Source organism: Pleurodeles waltl, chromosome 5 (assembly GCF_031143425.1).
Source record: "Pleurodeles waltl isolate 20211129_DDA chromosome 5, aPleWal1.hap1.20221129, whole genome shotgun sequence".
NCBI classification, from domain to species: Eukaryota; Metazoa; Chordata; class Amphibia; order Caudata; family Salamandridae; genus Pleurodeles; species Pleurodeles waltl.
In genome coordinates, this window is record NC_090444.1 from 731,262,957 (window position 1) to 731,284,396 (window position 21,440).

General features: G+C 43.0%; 1 protein-coding gene across 2 annotated transcripts in view; it reads right to left on the reverse strand.

Annotated features, from left to right (window-relative positions):
• The window catches only part of RGS7 (regulator of G protein signaling 7), a 1,783,260-nt gene that overhangs the window by 212,236 nt on the left and 1,549,584 nt on the right, over positions 1-21,440 (reverse strand). For both annotated transcript variants that reach the window (XM_069234688.1, XM_069234689.1), the window contains exon 14: positions 19,196-19,321. In XM_069234688.1, coding sequence (XP_069090789.1) covers positions 19,196-19,321 — 126 coding nt within the window. The remainder of the gene's footprint in view (positions 1-19,195; positions 19,322-21,440) is intronic.

Sequence of the window (21,440 nt, forward strand, 5' to 3'; positions counted from 1 at the left end):
GCATGGCCCCCATGATGGCCAGATTCGACAGGCTGGAGCAGGAAAGTGCTAACAATTGCAAGTTACTCAAGTACTGCAAAAGAAAATTAAAGAACGTGTGATGTGCCACTTCCAAAACCTCCCAGTTCCTTCCCTCTCCCTCTTACTTTTGTTAATTGTTTTAGATTGGGTTTTAGATGGGTAGTGTTAGGTTAGTAAAATAGTGTAGGGTAGGCATAGGATAGAGTAAGTACAGTTGGTGGTGGGTTTTAGTACATTTTTTCAAATGGGGGGTTGGGTGCGGGGTAATTTTTGGGGTATATGTGTGAAAAAAAAAAAAAAATATATATATATATATATATATATATATATATATATATATATAAAAATTAAAAAATTAAAAATACAAAAAAAATGTATATTTGTTTAGGCCTTAGGCTAAGTAAGTACATGTGTAGTCTATGTTTTCATCTGTAACTTTTTCTAAATATGTCAGATTTTTGGAAGCAATGTATCCTTACATCCACTGGACACTTCTGGTTGGAGGGATATGTAGGGCTTTTAGGTTCTCCAAGAACCCAAGCTACCAAGAGCCAATAACTGAGCTGCACCTTGCAGTGGTTTTTCACAGCGTATCGGGTATACATCAATTTATTTGGTTAAATATCAAGAGTGAAAAGTAGTATCAAGGAAACCTATGTATTTCTGATATGGGTACAAGATATGGAGTTTAGAAGTATTATTTGCACATCTCTGAATTTGGGGGTATGTATATTAGCACGTAAATTTGAGGGCATTTCTCAAACTGACTTCTTTCTTACACACTGTCTTACATTTGGAAGGCTCATATAGAGAGAAAGACAATTGGCAATAACACTTGCTCTACTATTCTGTATTCCTCCAAGTCTCCCGATAAAATGGTACCTCACTTGTGTGGTTAGGCCTAGTACCCGCAACACGAAACACCTGAAAACGCAAGGTGGACCCATCACATTTTTCCTTCAAAAACTGACCCTTTTTTTGCAATGTGCCTTGCTGTGGATTTTGAGCCCTAACTCAGCCGGCACCTAAGGAAACCTAGCACACCTGTACATTTTTGATAATTAGACACCCTAAGGAATCTAGCATGGTGTGACTTGTGTGGATCACACCAGGCTCTGTTACCCAGAATCCCTTGCAACCCTCAGAATTTGTCTAAAACACATTTTCCTCACATTTCTGTGATTGAAAGTTCTGGAATCTGAGGGGAGCCACAAACTTCCTTCCACCCAGCATTCCCCCAGGTCTCCTGACAAACCGGTACCTCACTTCCTTTGTTGATAGGCCTAATGCCTGCACCAGGAAAGGGCCCAAAACATATTGTGGAGACATAAAAATTATTTACCACAAAATGACCTGTTCTCGCAAGGGGGGCACCTGTGCATTTGGTCCCGGGCTTGACAGCCATTTAGGGAAACCTACCAAACCCAGACATTTCTGAAAATTAGACACCTGACGGAGTCCAGGGAGGTGAGGCTTGTGTGGATCCACCAGTGTTTTCCTACCCAGAATCCACTGCAAACCACAAATTTAGCTAAACCAATCACATTTTTATCACAATTCTATGTGGGATCACTGCACCGGCATGCATTTCGGTATGCACCCACCCCAAATATGTTAACTGTCTTTCTGCCCCCCCCCCAGGGACCCAATGTTCCCCTCGGTCTCCCGATAAAAATGACACCTCACTTATGTAGGTGGGTCAAGTGCCTGCGACAGGGAAGTGCCAAAAACATGTAGAAATTGAGGGGGAACCAAAGCGTGTCCAAAAGGGCAGTTTTTTCCATATGTTTTTAGGCTGACTCTGGTTTGGGCAGAATTTTTATCAGTACAGATGCAGCAATGCTGGGTTGTAGACATTTCATGGATTTCTGCAATTCCAGAAGTTTCCATCAAGCAAATGTAGAGAAAATGCCTGATTTCAGGCAAAGTCAGAGGTTTGCAGGGTATTGTGGGTAAGAAAATGGTGTGGGGTGCATTTGAAGCACACTACCCTGGACTCCCCTAGAATTTAAGCTTTCAGAATTGTCTGGGCATGGCAGGTTTTTCCAGGTGGCAGCGTACCCAAGGCCAAAAAGTGCAGCTGCTCACCATTGCATGTGGGAAGGTGTTGGGGGTTGGCCAAGCACTCTTGGTCCATACGTAAAATCAAACCCAAAGTAGTCAAGTGTCCTCTTTCTTGCCATTGGGATGAAATGCTTTAGTCCACAAGGGGGGGCTGAAAGTCTGTTACCCCATTCAGTTGGTGTGAGTGGCATAACCATGCCCATGGTGGTGAGCACTCCCCATCTCTCTATTCTTTTTTGAATTATCTGGTGCTTAGTGGGCTGTTTACCCCAGATCTGCCCCTCTGGGGGGGAGGGGTCAATTATCTCATCCACCCCCCAGGTGGCCAGAAAGACTTTGGGGGTCATTACAACCCTGGCGGATAGCGGAGAACCGGCGGTAAGACCGCCAACAGGCTGGCGGTCTTACCTTTGTGTATTATGACCATGGCGGTTACCGCCATGGTCAACCGCCGGTTCTCCGTCCCGGCTCGCCAGGGCGGAGACGACCGCCGGGCTGGAGACATGAGTCTCCAGCCCGGCGGCCGTCAGTATACCGCCGGCGGTATTTGGACCCGGTTTACCGCCGTGGATTTCCAGCGGTTTGAACCGCCATGAAATCCATGGTGGTAAGCACTATCAGTGCCAGGGAATTCCTTCCCTGGCACTGATAGGGGTCTCCCCCACCCCCCACCCCCACCCCGACTCCCTTCCCTACACCCCCCACCACCCCTGCCACCCCCCAAAGGTGGCAGGGCCCCCCTCCCCACCCCGACCCCCAACATAACATTACTCACACACACCCGACACGCATGCAGGCACCACCAACACACACACGCACACACCCCGACATACATGCCTACATCCACACACACAGTCAGACACGCACACCCACATATAAACATACACGCACACATCCATACAGACATACCCACAGCCATACACGCACTCATTCTCATACACACAACACCCCCGCAAGCATACACGCACTCACACACCCCCTCTACATACACACACGCACACCCCCATGCACGCACACAACACACAACACTCCCCCACCCCCCTCCCCTAACGGACGATCGACTTACCTGGTCCGTCGATCCTCCGGGAGGGGACGGGAGCCAGGGGGGCAGCTCCGCCGACACCACACCGCCAACAGAACAACGCCACGGCGAATCACAGGACGTGATTCGCTGGGCGGTGTTCTGTTGGCGTGGCGGTGGAGGTGGAGCAACCTCCACTTCTCCGCCGCCCGCAAGTATGGCTGTTGGCGGCTCTCCGTCGGAATAACGACAGAGAGCAGCCAACAGTCATAAAACGCCGAGCGGCAAACCACCTGCACAGGCGGTCTTCCGCACGGCGGTCCCTCGGCGGTCTTGCAAAAAGACCGCCGAGGTCATAATGACCCCCTTTGTCTCAAAATTTATTTGGGGGGGAGGCATGGCCTTACCTCCACCCCTCTTTTTTTCAACAAATTCTTCCTAGGTGTCTAGTGGGCTTTGCGGTCCCCAGTGTGTAGTGGGGGGGCAGATGAGGGTGATAATACCCAACCCCACCCCCGGGAGGGGACAGAAAGACTGTTTACATGTTTGGGGTGGGTGGGGTCATTGGCTAGCCCATTTTGGTCAGCCACCCACCCCAAAGTTTGGAAAACAAAATCCCTGGTGCCTAGTGGGCTTTCTGCCCCCTTGGGTGGCAGATGGAGCTCTACTTCCCCAATTTGTCCCTGTGGGGGCAGAAAGACAGTTAACATATTTGGGGTGGGTGGGGGACATTGGTATGCCTATTTTGGGCAGCCCCCATCCCAGAGTTTGAGAAAAGAAATAATTCCGGATGCCAAGCGGGCTGTCTGCCCCCCTTCCCCAGGGGAGCAGATCAGGGGCTATGGCCCCATCTGCTCCGGGTGGAGCAGAAAGACTGTTTACATATTTGGTTTGGGTGGGGAGCATTGACGTGCCCATTTTGAGCAGCCCCCCACCCCTATACATTATAAAGAAATGTGGTCCCTGGTGCCAATTGTGCTTTTGCCCCTATCTGCCCCCCGGGGGGGCGAAATTCTGAATTATTCCCCCACAAAAAAATGGGGGGGCAAAAGCCCTTTCACAAGGGGCCGCACCCCTTCCCTGATGCCTAGTTGGTGGATCCCTGCTTGGGGATCGCCCTCCTGCGGCGATCCCCAAGCAGGGATCCACTAGGGAGGGATACCATTAGAAAAGGTAGAGTCTCCCTTTTCTAATTATACCTCTCTCGTATGCCTCGACGCTTGAAGGACTGAGATAGCCCCCTGAGCACCGATGCAGGGAAAGTGAAATTTCACTTTTGTTTTCATTTAAATTACGTCAGCACGCTGAGCATGCTGATCGTCATTTCAATGAAAACAAAGAAACAGCCTCGGAGATGGGGAAGGCTGTAAAAGAAATCCCTCTGGTGCCCGCACAGGAGGGATTTCAAGTGCTATGTGCAAGGACAGCCAGGAGCCACCTAAAATACATGAGCACTGCAGTCGTTCAATGCACAGAAAAGGTTAAGGGGTGCACCAATGTTTTGCGACTGTAATTCGGTCACAAAACAATGAAAAGTTACTGACTTCCAATTGTGGTGGTAACACATTCACAAAAGGGACAGGGTCCCCTTGGGACCCCTTCCTCTTTGTGACTGTAAAAACAGTTTGTTGGAGGATAAGTACTTGACCAAGCCAACTGCCAAATAAACTTTCTTTTTAAATGCAGTCCTGTGTCATTTTAAGGAGAATGAACTGCATTAAAAAAAATCTTCATTAAATTGCAATAGCAGACATGGTGGTCTACTGACCGTGAGACATCACCAGCCAATCGTAGTGAGTCACAATTCATGACCTCCCTAATGAAAACTAATGAGGTAAGTTGGATTGTGACCCACTTCACCTCAGTATTTTGTGAACTGATCTATTTGTAGATAGGTCAGTTTGCCAATATCCGATTCGCAGGAACTTGGTGGTCAATTTACGGCCACTTGTTAAAATGAGTACTTCATACCTCAGGTCTATAATACCTTGATATCCCCTATTAAGAAAAAGATTGTGTGCATAGCCTCAAGGCATCGCCCAGTAGCCTGCATGGGCTGATATGTAAGTTGGGGAGCATAAGTGGGAACTATAATTCACAATAGACATTTACTTTCATTTAAATGTAACCAGTACTAAGAAGAAGAATATAAACATTGAACTTGTTAACGCAAATGACTTAATTAAAAATGTTTAATGAGTGTTTATGTGTTCTAATAATGAGTTTGTTAGAAAATGACTAACGTAGAAAAATTAATGTGCACATTTGAAATTATGACGTCGGAGAATGGTCCCCAGATTTCACGAAATGTACTAAATAAGTGTCTAGCATACATGAAATATGGAACACGTATGAAAATTATGTAATAATATGTCATATTGAGAGTTAAAACCTATGTCGTACAATAATTGTAGGCTTTTTGTCTTAGCGAGTGTTTTGGCCTAGTTTTGCCTGGCCTCATGCAGAAAGCTGAATTTCTAAGCATCTAATATAAATGTGCTGATGGAATGAACTGACCGTGAACTGCCTATTGTTTTAATAAAATGCTTAACTAGAACCTTTTGTGAGAACCAACGGACAGGAGATGATGTTCTAGTAATTGTAACGAATAAATGTATAACGTGCATGAGATGTACTTTCCCAGGACTCGAACAATGAAGGCACTGACTGGAGAAGAATATGCAACATTTTTGATACCTGACGAGCCGGATGATGAGAGCATTGTATAGCAGATGAATCAACGACATGTGAACTGTGAAATATTAGAATACATACATTTGGAATAGTACAACTATTGGGTAGAGCCATAACTTGTGATTAATTGACCAATTGGAAATTGTGGGATAGTCTGGGTAACTTCTCTGGCTTATATTGTGATGGAGGAGCGAGGTGTCGCACCGTGTCTTTGGTTAAAGCAATGGTGCAAATTGACAGAGAAACAAGGAGCTTTAGCATTTCATGAGAATGGAACATTTCATTTGAGAATTATGGACCAGTTGTGGATGGCGTATGAACCAAGGCCCCTTCCGAGACCGGCACAGTTTGAGGCATTAGCAGTTTGGGAGCTGATAGTGAGACAGCAGCAGGAAATAAAGTTTCAGAGGAGAATAAGAAAGGTAGAGAAGTCTCTAGCGGAAGCAAGATGGGATTGGGAACAGAAGAGGTGGAGAACAGTGACATTGAAGGATGTTAACTTGTTTCCTGCTATCATAGAGGAAGATGAGATGGACGGGAAAAATGAGGATAGCAAAAGTGATAAGAATTCGTCTGGGAGTAAAAAGGCGAAAAAGGCTTCCATAATAGAGGAAGACTCAGATGTTGAGGATCTTATTATTCAGATGCTGAGGGACCGTCCTCCACCATATGCGGTGCATGACAAGGGTCAGAGTACTAGCTCTGCTCCAAATGCCCCAGCACAGGCAATGGGGACAGTGAGTCCAGTACAAATTTAAAATGGACAGGTACAAGGTGTGGTGCAGAGTACTCCTAATGCATTGACTGCTTCGGAAGTCCAGGCACAGATGCATCCGCCACCAATACAGAGAATTTATCCTGAAGTACTGGTTCTTGAGACAACTTCGAACTTAGTGATGCCTGCAGAACAAGTGGTTCCAAGACCATTGTTGGTCCAGACTAAGCCGACTCCGATATTGATGCCCCAGGCACAGCCACAGGGTATGCCGAGGTTTACACCATTGACAGGGACACAGTCAGATTTGACCCCGGTAATGAATCAGAGTATGGGAGTAACTATTCCACAGAATGCAGGAGCTAGAGCAGTCCCAGATGCAATATCGCTGCCGATTACTGTTGGTCCAGCTGTACCATTATTTGCACAGAAGAAATCAAACACAGGAGAACAAGGTGAAATGTCACAGAGCCTCGTAAGGAGGGGGTTGAGAGAACATGTGCAGGTAGTTTCTTCCATGGGTCAGACCTCTGATGGATCCAGGCCACTTATGGATCTTAGTCTACTAGTCGCACTTCCCGAAACTGTAAATGTTCCGAGTGTAAGTCAGAGTGTGAGGCTCCTGACACCGCAACCTCCAGGCACAGTGGTGCAGCAGGTGCCATCACCAAATGCGAGTAATATTACGTTACAGGGATTGATAGCACAACAGTTGAATGTGTGGTTAGATAGTCTGAACACCCCGCAAAGTATGTCCAAGAGTGAAGAGCAGATCGATCGTGTTAGGTTGAGTACGGAAATAACCGAACTAGTCGAAGGATCAAAGGGAGTAAATAGGTTAGAATCCTATACAGAAGAAAAGCTGAGATACTTATGTCCGAGAATCACAAGAGAGGTGGGTAAGATACATCAGAGATTGGCAGATTTAGCAGAAAAACATGATATTGAAATTGGGAAAACAAAACATTTGAAAAGGAGCTAAGTGTCAGATTTTGAGGCAAAGGATTTTGAACACATGAGGTCAGCCGGAATGAAAGCACATCTTAAAGAGTGCTCAGATAAGGGGAGCAATAGAAAAGTGGGAAGGCAGATGGGCGAAGAAGAATGATAAAAGGAAACGAGATTCACAAGCAGGGTCCAAAAGTGCACAGTAGGGTTAGGATCCGGTAAATATTTTATCAATGAGGGAGATTCCAGGAGGACAGTTTGTTCATGTTCCTTGGCACAGGAGTGATATTCTGTCATTCACAAATGATTATCCAAAATTGAGGGAGAAACCGATCGAATGGTACCAGCAGACAGATAGATTTGTGAAGCTTTCGAAATGTCTGTGGGAAGACCTGTATACTTTACTAGAAATAGTAGTTCCAGCTGATTGGTGGTTTGAAGAGCGGTAGATTGGCCGACAAGTGAACCAGAAAGGGATAGGACTACAGGTGCACCATCTCCTGAAGTAATGAAGCATTATTATAAGGTGATTGAGTTCCTGAGGACAAGAATTTCACCTAAGAATATTGATTGGCAGAGGATTGACAGGACAGTGCAGGAGGTAAAGGAGTTGATATATGCATACTATGAGAGATTCCTGAAGGCGTTCAAGGAGTACAGTGGTAAGGAAGCGATCGAGCCAAAAGACATGTTGCATTTTGTGTTCAGGTTTGTGGAAGGATTGAGACCTGAAATAGGTCAGATGATTAAGAGTCATTTGATTTGTTGGCAAGCAAAGCTGATTGATGAGGTGTTGCAGTATGCGAAATACTGTAGTGATGAAATTGGGTTGAAGCAGAAAAAGCTGAAGGAGAAAGCGATGGTGATGCAGATTAAGGCAGCTCACACAGGAGTTCAAGGGACTTTTGTTCAGCAGATACCACGGCAGCAGGGAATTGTTATGTTTCAACCTCAGATGAGAGGTAGGGGTCGTGGAGTTAATATAAATCGTGGTCCGGATCTGAGTACTGTAGTGGTTCAGAATGATGTGCAAGGGATGAAGAAGATGTTACCATGTCACATTTGCGGAGCCATGGGACATTGGAAAAGGGAGTGTCCGAAAATGGTGCAGGAAGATGTTGTTCAGCAGGGTGGTGACGTCAATACATTTCAAAATGTACGAATACCAAAAATGAGAGGTCCTAATCCAAATTTTCAGAATACTATGAATCAGATGCAGAATTTTCAACCCATGCAGCAGGTCCAAATGCCTCGTGCACAAATGGCACAGTTACAACCAGTGCAGCAGCAGGTTCCTATGGTACCTAGACAGCAAATGCAAATACCTCAGGCCCTGATGGAGCAGCAACAGATGATGCTTACTCAACAAGTCACAGGTCAGAGACAAGATAGAAGTAGTAACACTGTACACCAATTCCCATTACACAGTGAGAATGAAATAAATGGTGAATGGATGAGTGATAGTTCGGATGAAGAGCCATGCATGCTTGCAACCTCCTTAGATGTAGATCAGAGGGGACACTTTGTGAAAAGAAGAGTGATGGGTCATAAGGTCTCATTTCTGGTGGACACAGGAGCTATACCCTCCACAGTGAGGAGTGTAGAAGTTACAAATTTGCCTCTTTCAGGAAGAACAGTTCAGATTGTGGGGGTAGCGAATAAGCATTTGACAAATCCGATCACAGATCCAGTACAAGTTGAGATTGGCAACTTCCAGGGACTGTATAGGTTTGTAGTCTGTGATTCAAGTCCAATATCCCTACTGGGAAGGGACTTATTGTATAAGACCAAATGTTCGATCTCTTGCTCAACTGCTGGGATAGAGATTCAGACAAATAGTGATGATCAAGAGGAACTAACTCCAGACACTGAGAGTGAAACTACCAATGAAGAGTACCCATTAATTGAGCTTTTCCTGATGTTTACAGTAAAAGAGCTTCATTCAGATTTGCAGGGAACAGTACAAGAAAACGCGTGGGATCTAACAGGTAAAGAAGTGGGTTTGATCAAGTGAGTGGAGCCGATTAAGGTTACTTTGAAGCCGAATGTAGTGTTTCCGCAGCTTCCACAGTACAATATGCCACAAGATGTCTTGATGAAAGTAGCACAGATAATTGGAGACTTTGTGAAGCAGGGAGTCTTGAAAGAAGTGCTGAGCAGTCCTTGTAATTCACGATAATGGGTTTGAAAAAGCCGTGTGGAAAGGTGCGAATTGTGCAGGATTTGAGAAAGGTAAATGACATGGTGGTCAAATGTTGTCCCGTGGTACCAAATCCAGCCGTAATAATGTTCCAGATTCCATGCAATGCAGAATGGTTCACAGTGGTCGACTTGTCACAAGCCTTCTTTTCTGTGCCTCTTCATGAGGATAGTCAGTTTCTCTTTAGTTTCAAATTCTTAGAGAGAGTCTATAGTTGGTGCAGACTTCCTCAAGGGTACACGGAGTCACCATCCTTGACCAGATCCTGAAAAAGAACCTGGAGTCATTGGAATTGCTGTTTCAATCGACACTGGTACAATACATTGATGACTTGCTGATCGCATCAAAAACAAGGGACGAGTGTAAGTACGACTTGATTGCCCTATTGAATCATTTGGGAAAATTTGGTCATAAAGTGTCACCATTGAAATTGCAGTACTGTCAGAAGACGGTGAAATATCTGGGTCACCAAACTGAGAAAGAGTTGAGGAGAATTTCTAGAGAGAGGATCACAGTGATATTGCAGAGAAGTCCCCCGACTTCACAGAGAGATGTCAGGATGTTTCTGGGAATGGTGGGTTATTGTCGTCAGTGGATTCCAAAGTTTGCTGAGATTTCAAAGCCATTGCAGAAACTGACACATAAGGATGTCACTGATCCGATAACGTTAGATCAGGAACAGATTAAAGCATTCACTGAGTTGAGAGAGAGTTTGTGCAGAGCTCCAGCGTTGGGTATGCCTGATTACACTAAACCATTCACATTGTTTTGCCATGAACGTAATGCATGTTCTTTGTCTGTCTTGACACAGGTCCATGGAGGTGCTTATCACCCAGTAGCCTATTTTTCAGCTACCTTGGACCCAGTTGCAGCAGCCTTACCGGTTGCACGCAGTTGCCGCAGTTGGTCAAAGTCTCTCACAATGTGAGGGAGTAGTGATGGGATATCCCCTGACAGTAATGGTCCCTCACTCAGTTGAGATTTTACTGACAAGGACGAAAACTCAGTATTTGATTGGTGCCAGACTGACAAGGTATGAGACGAGCATTTTAGGTGCTCCAAATGTAACACTGAAAAGATGTACAGTGCTGAACCCGGCAACTCTACTTCCAAGTGATACTGTTGAAATTGAAAAAGAGGACGACATTGAGCATGATTGTCTCGAGGTAACTGAGTTGTGCACAAAACCGAGACCTGACATCAGAGATAATCGATTGAAAGAAAATGACCAAATTGTCTTTCTTGATGGCTCATGTCTCAGAGATGGTACAGGAACAATGAGAGCAGGCTAGCCGTGTGCACAATTACAGGTACTTTAGAAGCTTCTTGGCTTCGAGGAGTATATTCTGCACAAGTAGCAAAATTGGTTGCTCTTACCAGACCGTGCCATGTGTCTGCTAGACTGAGAGTCACTATCTATACAGATAGCCAATACGGATTTGGAATTGTTTATGATTTTGGTCAATTGTGGTCACAAAGAGGTTTCCTGGCCTCTACTGGTTCACCAATGAGAAATGGCGAAAGAATAAAAGAGGTCCTAAAATCACAGGACTACGTGTCACTGGGAAATGGACATGCAGATCAAGTCGCAAGGTTTTGCGCATTGAACTGTATATCATTCAAAGACAAGTGGGAAATGATGTCTCAAGAAGACACTACATGTACAAGTTACAAAATAAAGGTGATTGACACAATGGAAGAGTTGAAAACTTTGCAAAGTAATGTTGACAAGGAGGAGAAAATGTCATGGCTTAAAATTAAATGCGTCCAGAGACAGGACGAGCTATGGGTATCAGAAGAGGATCAAATGGTTCTGCCAAATAGTTTATTATCACAAATGGCAAGATACTATCATGGTCAGGTACACATTGGGAGGGATGCCATGGTTCGTTTGTTTATAATCGATTGGTTTATTCTCAGAATTAGACAGGCAGCAGAAGCAGTATGCCATTGCTGTGTTATCTGTCAGCAATTAAATGCGGGGAAAAGGACTGTGGTGAACTTGAGCCACCTTGGAAGAGCAGGAGGCCCATTCAGCAGAATGCAACTGGATTTCATTGAGATGCCTGCATGTGGAGGTTTGAAATACGTGTTGGTGATTGTGTGCATTTTAGTCACTGGATTGCAGCGTACCTTACAAGAAGGAACGATAGCCTCACAGTAGCAAAGCTGTTGCTTAGAGAGTTGATACCACGTTTTGGATTTCCGATCTCTTTAGAATCAGATAGGGGAACACACTTCAATAACGAGGTGATTAAACTTTTGTGTGCAGCACTAAACATTGAGCAAAAGTTGCATTGTAGCTATCGCCCTGAAGCATCAGGACTAGTGGAGAAGATGAATGGTACTTTGAAATCAAGAATTGCTAAGATGTGTGCAGCTATGAATTTGACATGGCCAGATGTATTGCCTTTGGTGTTGATGTCAATGAGAAACACCCCTGACAGGAATACAGGACTGTCGCCCCACAAGATTCTTATGGGCAGAGCAATGAGGTTGCCAGCAGTTCCAGCCAATGCACTTGTCAATATTACAGATGATATGGTGTTGGACTACTGCAAGGGTCTGGCTGATTTGGTTCGCTCTTTCTCTCAGCAGGTGGAGGCCACCACACTGCCACCAATCCACGATGATGGGCACAACCTGAGAGCTGGCGAATGGGTTGTTGTCCGCAACCAGGTGCGCAAGATGCGTTTGGAGCCTAGTTGGCGGGGACCTTACCAGGTGATCTTGATGACTACATCATCTGTAAAGTGTGCAGGAATTTCAAACTGGATTCACGCGAGTCACACGAAGAAAGTGGCATGTCCACTGGATCATGAAGAAGCGTTATTGAGAGCACCAACAACCACGAAGCAAGTTGCAGCACCTGAACCAGAAAAGGAGCAAGGAGAACCTGAAATCGAACAAGAACTTGTAGAAAATGGTTCTATTACCCCTGTAGGAGACAAAAGTGAGGAAATACAGGAAGGTGCTGGAGAATCAGTCTTGACGGATGCAGCAGGGGAGCTTAGCACAGCATGGGCTCTACCAGAAGTAGACGATTTTGAGAAACAAACAGAGCAAGTGCCAGGCCAGGAAGGGGAGGGAGTAGAGTTGGATCAAAGCCAAGGTGATTTGACTCCTCCTGAGCCTGTTGCAGGTCCATCAAAAGAAAACACCATAGAAAAATAGAAGGAGAAGAGTCCAATCCTGAGAAAAATATTGACAGAAGGTTCGAGGAAAGGAGATAATTGGCCTGAGTCACAAGTAGAGAAAAGGAAGGAAGTGGCCATTGATCAAACAATAGAGGAAGAAGTAGATACTACGTGAAAAGAAGAATTAAGTGAAGGAGAGTTGAGTGGTGATCGAAAGTTGAAGAGAAAGAGAGTAGCAAGTCAAAGATACGCAGGTCCTGAATGGGCATTCGCAACTACAAACGAATGGCAACACGAGTTTATGGGGGTCATTCTGACCCTGGCGGTCATTGACCGCCAGGGCCAACGACCACGGAAGCACCGCCAACAGGCTGGCGGTGCTTCCTGGCCAATTCTGACCGCGGCGGTAAAGCCGCGGTCAGAAAAGGGAAACCGGCGGTTTCCCGCCGGTTTTCCCCTGGCCAAAGGAATCCTCCATGGCGGCGCTGATGGGGATTCCGACCCTCTTCCCGCCAGCCTGTTCCTGGCGGTTTACACCGCCAGGAAGAGGCTGGCGGGAACGGGTGTCGTGGGGCCCCTGGGGGCCCCTGCACTGCCCATGACAATGGCATGGGCAGTGCAGGGGCCCCCTCACAGGGCCCCAGCAAGATTTTCAGTGTCTGCTTGGCAGACACTGAAAATCGCGACGGGTGCCACTGCACCCGTCGCACCTCAGCAAATCCGCCGGCTCCATTCGGAGCCGGCTTCATCTTTGCTGGGGCTTTCCCGCTGGGCCGGCGGGCGATCTTTTGCAGATCGCCCGCCGGCCCAGCAGGAAAGTCGGAATGCCCCCCGCGGTCATCTGACCGCGGGGCGGTGTTTGGGTGGTTTCTGCCTGGCGGGCAGCGCCCGCCGCCCGCCGGGGTCGGAATGACCCCCTATGTCTTTTTGTTTTGATAGGGAGGTTCCAAGTCAATATTTTGATGTAACCTGAAGATGAGCAGAGAATTGAACTGTTGAAAATTATCTAAGAATTATTTTGATACAGGAGATTGTCGAAAGCCAACTGGAAAAGACATTGATAACCTAATTTGACATTTGAAAATCGGATGTGACAAGCTGCTAATCGATTTTGACAAGGATAATGGTTCCTGGATGTGAAACTGAACCGTTGAAAGAATATATTTTTTTTTTTTTTTAATTTGCTGCACTTTTCTAAGTTACTTCTGCTTTCTGATTCTTTACAGATCATGGCTGAGTTCAATAATCAGGTTAGGGATGCTAAGCGCTGTAAATATATAAGCATTGGATTGGCAATTGTGTGTGGAATTTTGTTTATAGTAGTGATTGTGGGAATGTCTGTTCTTGACGCGAAAGGAGCCATCCATGCCACTGCTTCTGAGACTACTACACTAACGGCTTTGGAGAAGTTTAAGGCAGTTGAGAAATATTTGCATGATTATACTCATGCTCAAGGAGAACTTCCTTCTAACGTCTTCTATTGTTTGTTGAGTGAGTATGTTGAGACGATGGATGCAAGGGATTGTCTTGTGTGTAAGCAAATTCCTTTGTCAGTCGAGGAAGGAGTTACGTGCCATAGTCTTCCATTAACCTACGGGATAAGTTGTAGTATGCTACTAACAAGGTTCTATAACCAGGAGTATATTCAGTATTTTTATTCCAATTATGATAAAGTGTTTTCGTTTGTCCCTATCATTAGGTGTCTGAGTAGAGTTTAAAAGGACCATGACATAGTATTGGTTAGAGGATTCTTTGAACCTACACTAACATTTGGAACGGCTTATGCTCATAAAAACAATCTAACATGCTTGCTTACCCCTTTAAAGAAGAGCTTCTTAAGGCATACTGACGATAGGAGAAAAGCATGAAAAGAGAAATTAGAGAAGGGCTTAGAGAAAAGGACTTACAAGAATGATTATGCTTATACTGCAATTAAGACACTAGGGAAACTGGCTTTAGATGCATTAAACGTAGGGAAGCTTTGTATATATAGGCCAAAATTGCTCACTGACACTTTATTTGTGTGTACGAGTGAATGCAGGCATGTGTTTTTGTTCCAGAGTAAGTGGACTTTTATGCTGAATGGTCAGGACCCTGCAATTCCAGGTATCTACTATATTTGTGGACTTAATGCTTATTACCGTCTTCCAAGAGGATGGTATGGGACATGTTATTTGGGAATAGTGTTTCCAAAGATTTACCAGATAGAGGACTTGAAAAAGTTTCCGAAATTGACTGAATTACATCATAAAAGACAGAAGAGGGAAGCCTCTTCTGTGATAGTGGGAGATATATTTGGTGCGGTGATTCCTTCACTGGGTGTCATCCTGAATTCAATCAAGATTCGAAAGTTGTCTATTATTTTGGATAACATGCTGACAAATTTTACAGGGGCAATACTCCTGATAGATACTGAATTGTCCACGGATAGAGCTATGACTCTTCAAAATCATCTTGCTGTAGACATCGTTCTAGCGAAGGACGGCGGAGTCTGTAAAATTATTAACTCTAGGCATTGCTGCTTGTACATTCCTAACAACAGAAAGGAGATAAGAGACTTATTTACTAACCTGACTAACTTCAGTAGTGAATTGAAGGAATTGAAGGAACAAGGTGTGTGGGAAAAGGTAGGAAAAGGATTTGATTCAGTAGGAAATTGGCTTAGTAATATTTGGAATGGGGTACTACTAAAAATCATACAGGGAATATTGATTGTAATTGCTTGCATATTAGGAATATGGGGATTATGTAAATTGTGTCAAAAGATTACATTGAAAAGGTCTAAAAATAATCAGCAGATGGAACAACGAAGCATGGAATGAATCTATAGGGAAGATTTGAGGAGAAGACAAAATGCTGAAGAAATAGAATTATGAATGGTAAAAGGGAAAAATAGCATGATGACATATTTAGTCATCAGTGGAGGGATTGTTAACACAAATGACTTAATTTAAAATTATTAATGAGTGTTTATGTGTTCTAATAATGAGTTTGTTAGAAAATGATTAACATGGAAAAATGAATGTGCACGTTTGAAATTGTGACCTCGGAGAATGGCCACCAGCTTTCATGAAATGTAGTACATAAGTGACTAGCATACATGAAATATGGAAAACGTATTAAAGTTATGTAATATTATGTCATATTGAGAGTTAAAACCTATGTCTTGCAATAATTGTAGGCTTTAACTTAGCGAGTGTCTTGGCCTAGTCTTGCCTGGCCTCATGCAGAAAGCTGAATTTCTAAGCGTCTAATAGAAATGTGCTGACGGAATGAACTGACCGTGAACTGCTTATTGTTTTAATAAAATGCTTAACTAGACCCTTTTGTGAGAACCGACGGACAGGAGATGATGTTCTAGTAATTGATACGAATAAATGTATAACGTGCATGAGATGTACTTTCTCAGGACTCGAACAATGAAGGCACTGACTGGAGAAGAAGATGCAACATTTTTGATACCTGACGAGCCGGATGATGAGGACATCGTAAAGCAGACCAATCAACAACATGTGAACTGTGAAATATTAGAATACATAGATTTGGAATAGTACAACTATTGGGTAGAGTCATAACTTGTGATTGATTGACCAACTGGAAATTGGGGTATAGTCTGGGTAACTTCGATATAACAACGTGACAGAGACATGAGAGTTCAGATGTTAGATGCAGATGCTAGATGTTGGGGGAGCGAGACTGCGAGATCAGAGAGGTGATTCGAGATTCTGTCATTGGGCTCCTACACTTGAGAGCCTGATGTGATGTTGATCGACTGATGACCTGAAAACGAAGACTGACTCTGTTGCTGATCCATACCGAGGATAGGTAGATATGACAATGTGACTGAACTAAAACCTTGTGCCTTTTCTTTCTAATTATCAAATGCGCTGTCTAAATTGCCTTCTTAGCTAGATGTTTTCTAAATTTCTGTTTCTAAATTGTTTTTGCATTAAGTCCCACATGTTGATGTTAATCTGGGTTAGATGAGGTTTTTTTCTTATATGGCGACTGACTGATTCAGAGACAAATGGTTGACGGACTGTTTTGCTGAACTCTATGAATAGAAAAGATCTATTGCCTTTGTTTCTTCTGTTGACTTTTGCTAATGCATTAGAATATGCTTTGATGCAAGTTTTGATTAGATTATGTTTTTGGCGCCTTATAATAAACTAATACAGAATTTTGATTGAATTGAATTGCATTGAATTAATCTCATGACTTAGTATTGTAACTAATAGGGAAATAAAATCACTAAAACGTATAACGAGTTGTGGTTGTTCATGACTGAAGGGTCATGGTGTGACGTTTCATTGATTCATTATTAATGACAACTAATGTTTATTGAGTTTTAGTGTATTGACTATTTGGAACACCGACCATACCCTAGCTAGGATACTCCATGCAAATCAAAAGGTTCATCGACCTATGCACGTCCCGTTGTAAGTTGCCTTATTAAGGGCCAGGCGCACTAACAAACTCATTTGAAAAGGTTGAAATAGAATTATAAACACATCATCAGAGATGAAGGATATTTTGAACAAAGCTAAGTATTGTAGAATGTTCCATACCATTGGTTCTGAAAGTCATTAATAAATTTGGGCACTAGCATTACTGTAGATTTGAAGAAAGAAACATTTGATAATAAGATTCTGTTCAATGACTAGAATAGCTATGCCCTTAACCCTAAGCCTTTATCTCTACTGGAGGTATCAATTAGACATTGCTAAGCCTTGAGAGGTGTGTAAATTGACCAAAGTATGCTGAACAGACTAATTTAGAAATGTAGGCCTTCACACAATCTTGGCTTTTATGGCTTGTCCAGCAATTTGTTTTAAATAGAATTCTACTGTCATTCCAACTCCAAGTATCGAAGAGCATGCACCCACACTTTTTTATAAAGTAATTATTTTAAATAATTAAATGTACTCTATTTTTCCAGTACTCTCACTTGGAGTATTGGCCGAGATTGGATTGGATTCATCATTATTGTTACTTCTCAACTCTGTCACCCATCAAAATTTTGCTTCTTATTGTGTAGTTATCCCAAGGTAATAATGCAAATGTTCACCCATTATTTAGTAATCCTCACGCATGCTCAGATTTTTCACCTAACATTTTATAACTCTTAGGGGATGTTAAGATTTCCCCCGCTTCACTTAGTAATTAGGAAGACATGTTAAGATTAATACCTATGAATAGTAATCGTTTAGCATAAAAGAGAGAGTCTCTATTGAACGAAAACCAACTGGGCCAAGCGAAAAAGCACCTTACTGTGTAGCAGGCATATCCTTTGCCACCCCTGTGTTTCTTTATGCATACGATTCCAGTATTTTTTCTGCAATTTCGAATGACAGAGGATAAATGTGGCTCACTTCTTCTAATCTGCCACGTTTCATCTAATCTGTCAAATTCTTGTCTGCTCATGTTATGCAGGCCATGGATTGACTCAAGTTTTGCTTTCTCTGCATTGCTCTTCCCTTGTGTTTTTATAAAATGCGCTATTTCCACTAACTCAATTTAAAGACCACAAGCCCGAAAGTATTTGCCCATTTCCTGCCTGTTCATGACACCCATGCCTCCGTCTTTAGTTGCACATATTCTCAGGCTATGAGCTGGCTTCGTACTACTAGCCCCAGATTTTTTTCTTAATCAAGGAAAGTTTTGGAATAATACAATAACTATTTTGTCCTGTCACCTTTGCTCCGACTTTAGATCTTAGCCATTCACTCAGAAGTCTTTGGTGATGGCTCATATCTACCACCATGAATCATCAGACCATGCTACGATTTATCACACATCACATATTCACACGGTAATCATCAGGATTTGCTCTCATTTACCACTCATCACTTTGAGCTTGATTTATACTGTGGCAGATGAATTACAATGAGTCTGGGGGGTGGAAGACATTACCTCCGCCACCTTCACTGACTACCATAAGCTAAATTTGGAGAAGACCTCTAGCTCAGTGGTCATCTCTACATTGAAAGAAACTGCCATCACTGCGGCTCCTTTCAATGTAAAAAGTTTTTGGTGGCTGTCCACCTAACTTTTGCAAAGTTTTTCTATTTCAGGAACAAACTCCCAAAGAAGGAAGTTCCTATAAACTAACACTTGAATTCCCATGCAGAGAAGAAAAAGAAAGTATTGCAGAGTAACACAACTTCAGTCTCTTTTAAATTCCAAACACCAAGGCAACAATCATGTTAACACAAAACGGATGACAAGTATTTCCGTTGGATGCCTAAAATTTAACTTTAAAAAAAAAGATTGTCTCTTTTGGCGTCAGAGGGCAGCAGGATCCTATGTTTCGAACCTGAAAAAATATTATGTGTGGACAGGCGAAAATAGCTGCAGGCAAACTGGAGGAGGAAGCTTTCATAGAGAACCTTTACCTCAAGTTTTCAGAGCTGAACTCTGACTCCAGGAACTTAAGAAACTGTTCTCTCCCCACTGGGTCCTTCAACATTTCATCCATCGAAAAGCCCCATCGCTTTACCCTCTGTTGCGATGGCTCTTTGCTGAAATAAGCAGAATAACAGGCCTGTTAATAATACTGCAAAGCAGCACGTTTTTGGTGTAGTTGAAGATGTTCGGTATTTCAGGTGTTTAAGTTTAAAATATGGATTAAAATGAAATGTCTTCAGTAAAAGATGCACATACTATCTAAAAAAAACATAATGAAACTGAGAAAACATTAAAAAATACAGATTAAATGGCTCGATCTAATTTTTTGGTGTTTTTAGCACATCGAGTTTTTTATTCATATAACTCAACTGAAAGTGACATTCTCCAGTGGGAGCTGCAAAAAGTCTTCAGTGCTCATCACAACACTATTTACCTTCTGATCTTGACACTGCTTTTGCCACCTCTGAGGCCAGGGGTCACAAAGGCAGTGTCAAGGGTCACAAGGGGCAAGAAAAGGGTCGTAATTGCAACCCCTGGCAATCGCTACATGACACACATGAGCACTATGAGTAACCATTTTCCTAGCTGTACGGACACACCCTGTAAAAGATAGATCCTGAGCTGGTAAAAGTACTTTATGGTGACAAATACCTTTGTGAATCAGACCCTCTGATGTAAAGAAAGTTTTTCCAAGCGCCTCTCTCTGTTTTGGAAACTAAGTAGTACAGCTCTTTATGTGTGGATTTTGAAGCCTTGGCGAGTTAGAGCTCTATAGCAACTCAAAAATGAATAAAATACCTCACTGACTTTTAAACTGTCAAAATATTTGTTCATAACATTTAAGGTAACAAATCAGCAGTCAATGCAGAGTGCTCTAAATATGTTAATTGCAGTCAACATTTATTTTCGGCAGCTAATATAAAGCATGAATCAGAGTTGTTTTCTTCACTGTTGTATTCTACATGACATAATTAAACTATGCAATACAGAACGCAGGAATTGAAATCAATTAATTCGATTGAAAAATAATAAATATGAGGTTTTTCAGAATTATCAATTGAGTTCTGAGGAAATATTACTCCATATGTATGCATGAAGTATGTATGTATGTATGTTAGTACATGTATATGGCATTTGTATAGCGCAAACCTAGCCAAAAGGCTGTGAAACACTGTACATGGTGAAAGGCAAGCACAAAGTCAATGAGTAAAAGGAGAAGAAGTTGGCCTATGAATGCTTAATGCTTTGTGATTTACTCTTCTTTATCCTCTTGGCTGCCAGGTCCTTTCCCCCTCAGGTGCCGAGCCTTTTTTTGGCTATTTGGGGTAGTTCGTGCTTAGGCCCTTATAGCTTTTTGTCCACATAAGCTACCCAGGCAAAATTTGCGTCCTTTTTTCCCAACATACTAGGGATTCTAAAGATACCCAGAGTTTGTGGGTTCTTCTGGAGGAGACTATGAAATCAGTCAGAATACAGCTAAAAGTTTGTTTTTCTAAACAAAAATTGGAAAAAAGGGCTGCAGAAGAAAGCATGTGGTTTTTCCCTTGAAAATGGCATCAAGAAAGGGTTTGTGGTGCTAAAATTACCATCTTCCCAGCTTTCCCGAACATGCAGACTTCAGTCAGAAACACACATTTTTGCAACACAATGTTGGCATTTTACTGGGACATACCCCATTTTTACTTTTCTGGGGCTTTCATCCTCCTTTCAATTAGTGACAGAAATGGTTGTGAAACCAGTGCTGGACAACGGACAGCTAAACATTTCTGAAAAGTAGACAAACTTCTGAATTCAGCAAGGGGTCATTTGTGTAGATCCTTCAAAGTTTCCCTACAGAAAGTAACAGCTAAAATAAAAAAAACAATTAAATTGAGGTAGAAAATGAGGCATTACTGTCCACGTTTACTTCTATAACTTTTCCACCTATGGCAGGTTTTCGAAAGCAATATACCGTTAAGTCTGCTGGACCCTTATGGTTGTGGGGATATACAGGGATTGTTGGTCATCAAGAACCTTAGGTACCCAGAGCCAACAAATGAGCTACACCTTGCAATGGGTTTTCATTGTATACCGGGTATACAGCAATTCATTTGGTGAAATATAAAGAGTGAAAAACAGACATCAAGGAAACCTTTGCATTTCCAAAATGGGCACAAGCTAAGGTGTTGAGAAGCATTCGTTATTTGCACATTTCTGAATTCCGTGGTCACCATACTAGCATGTGAATTACAG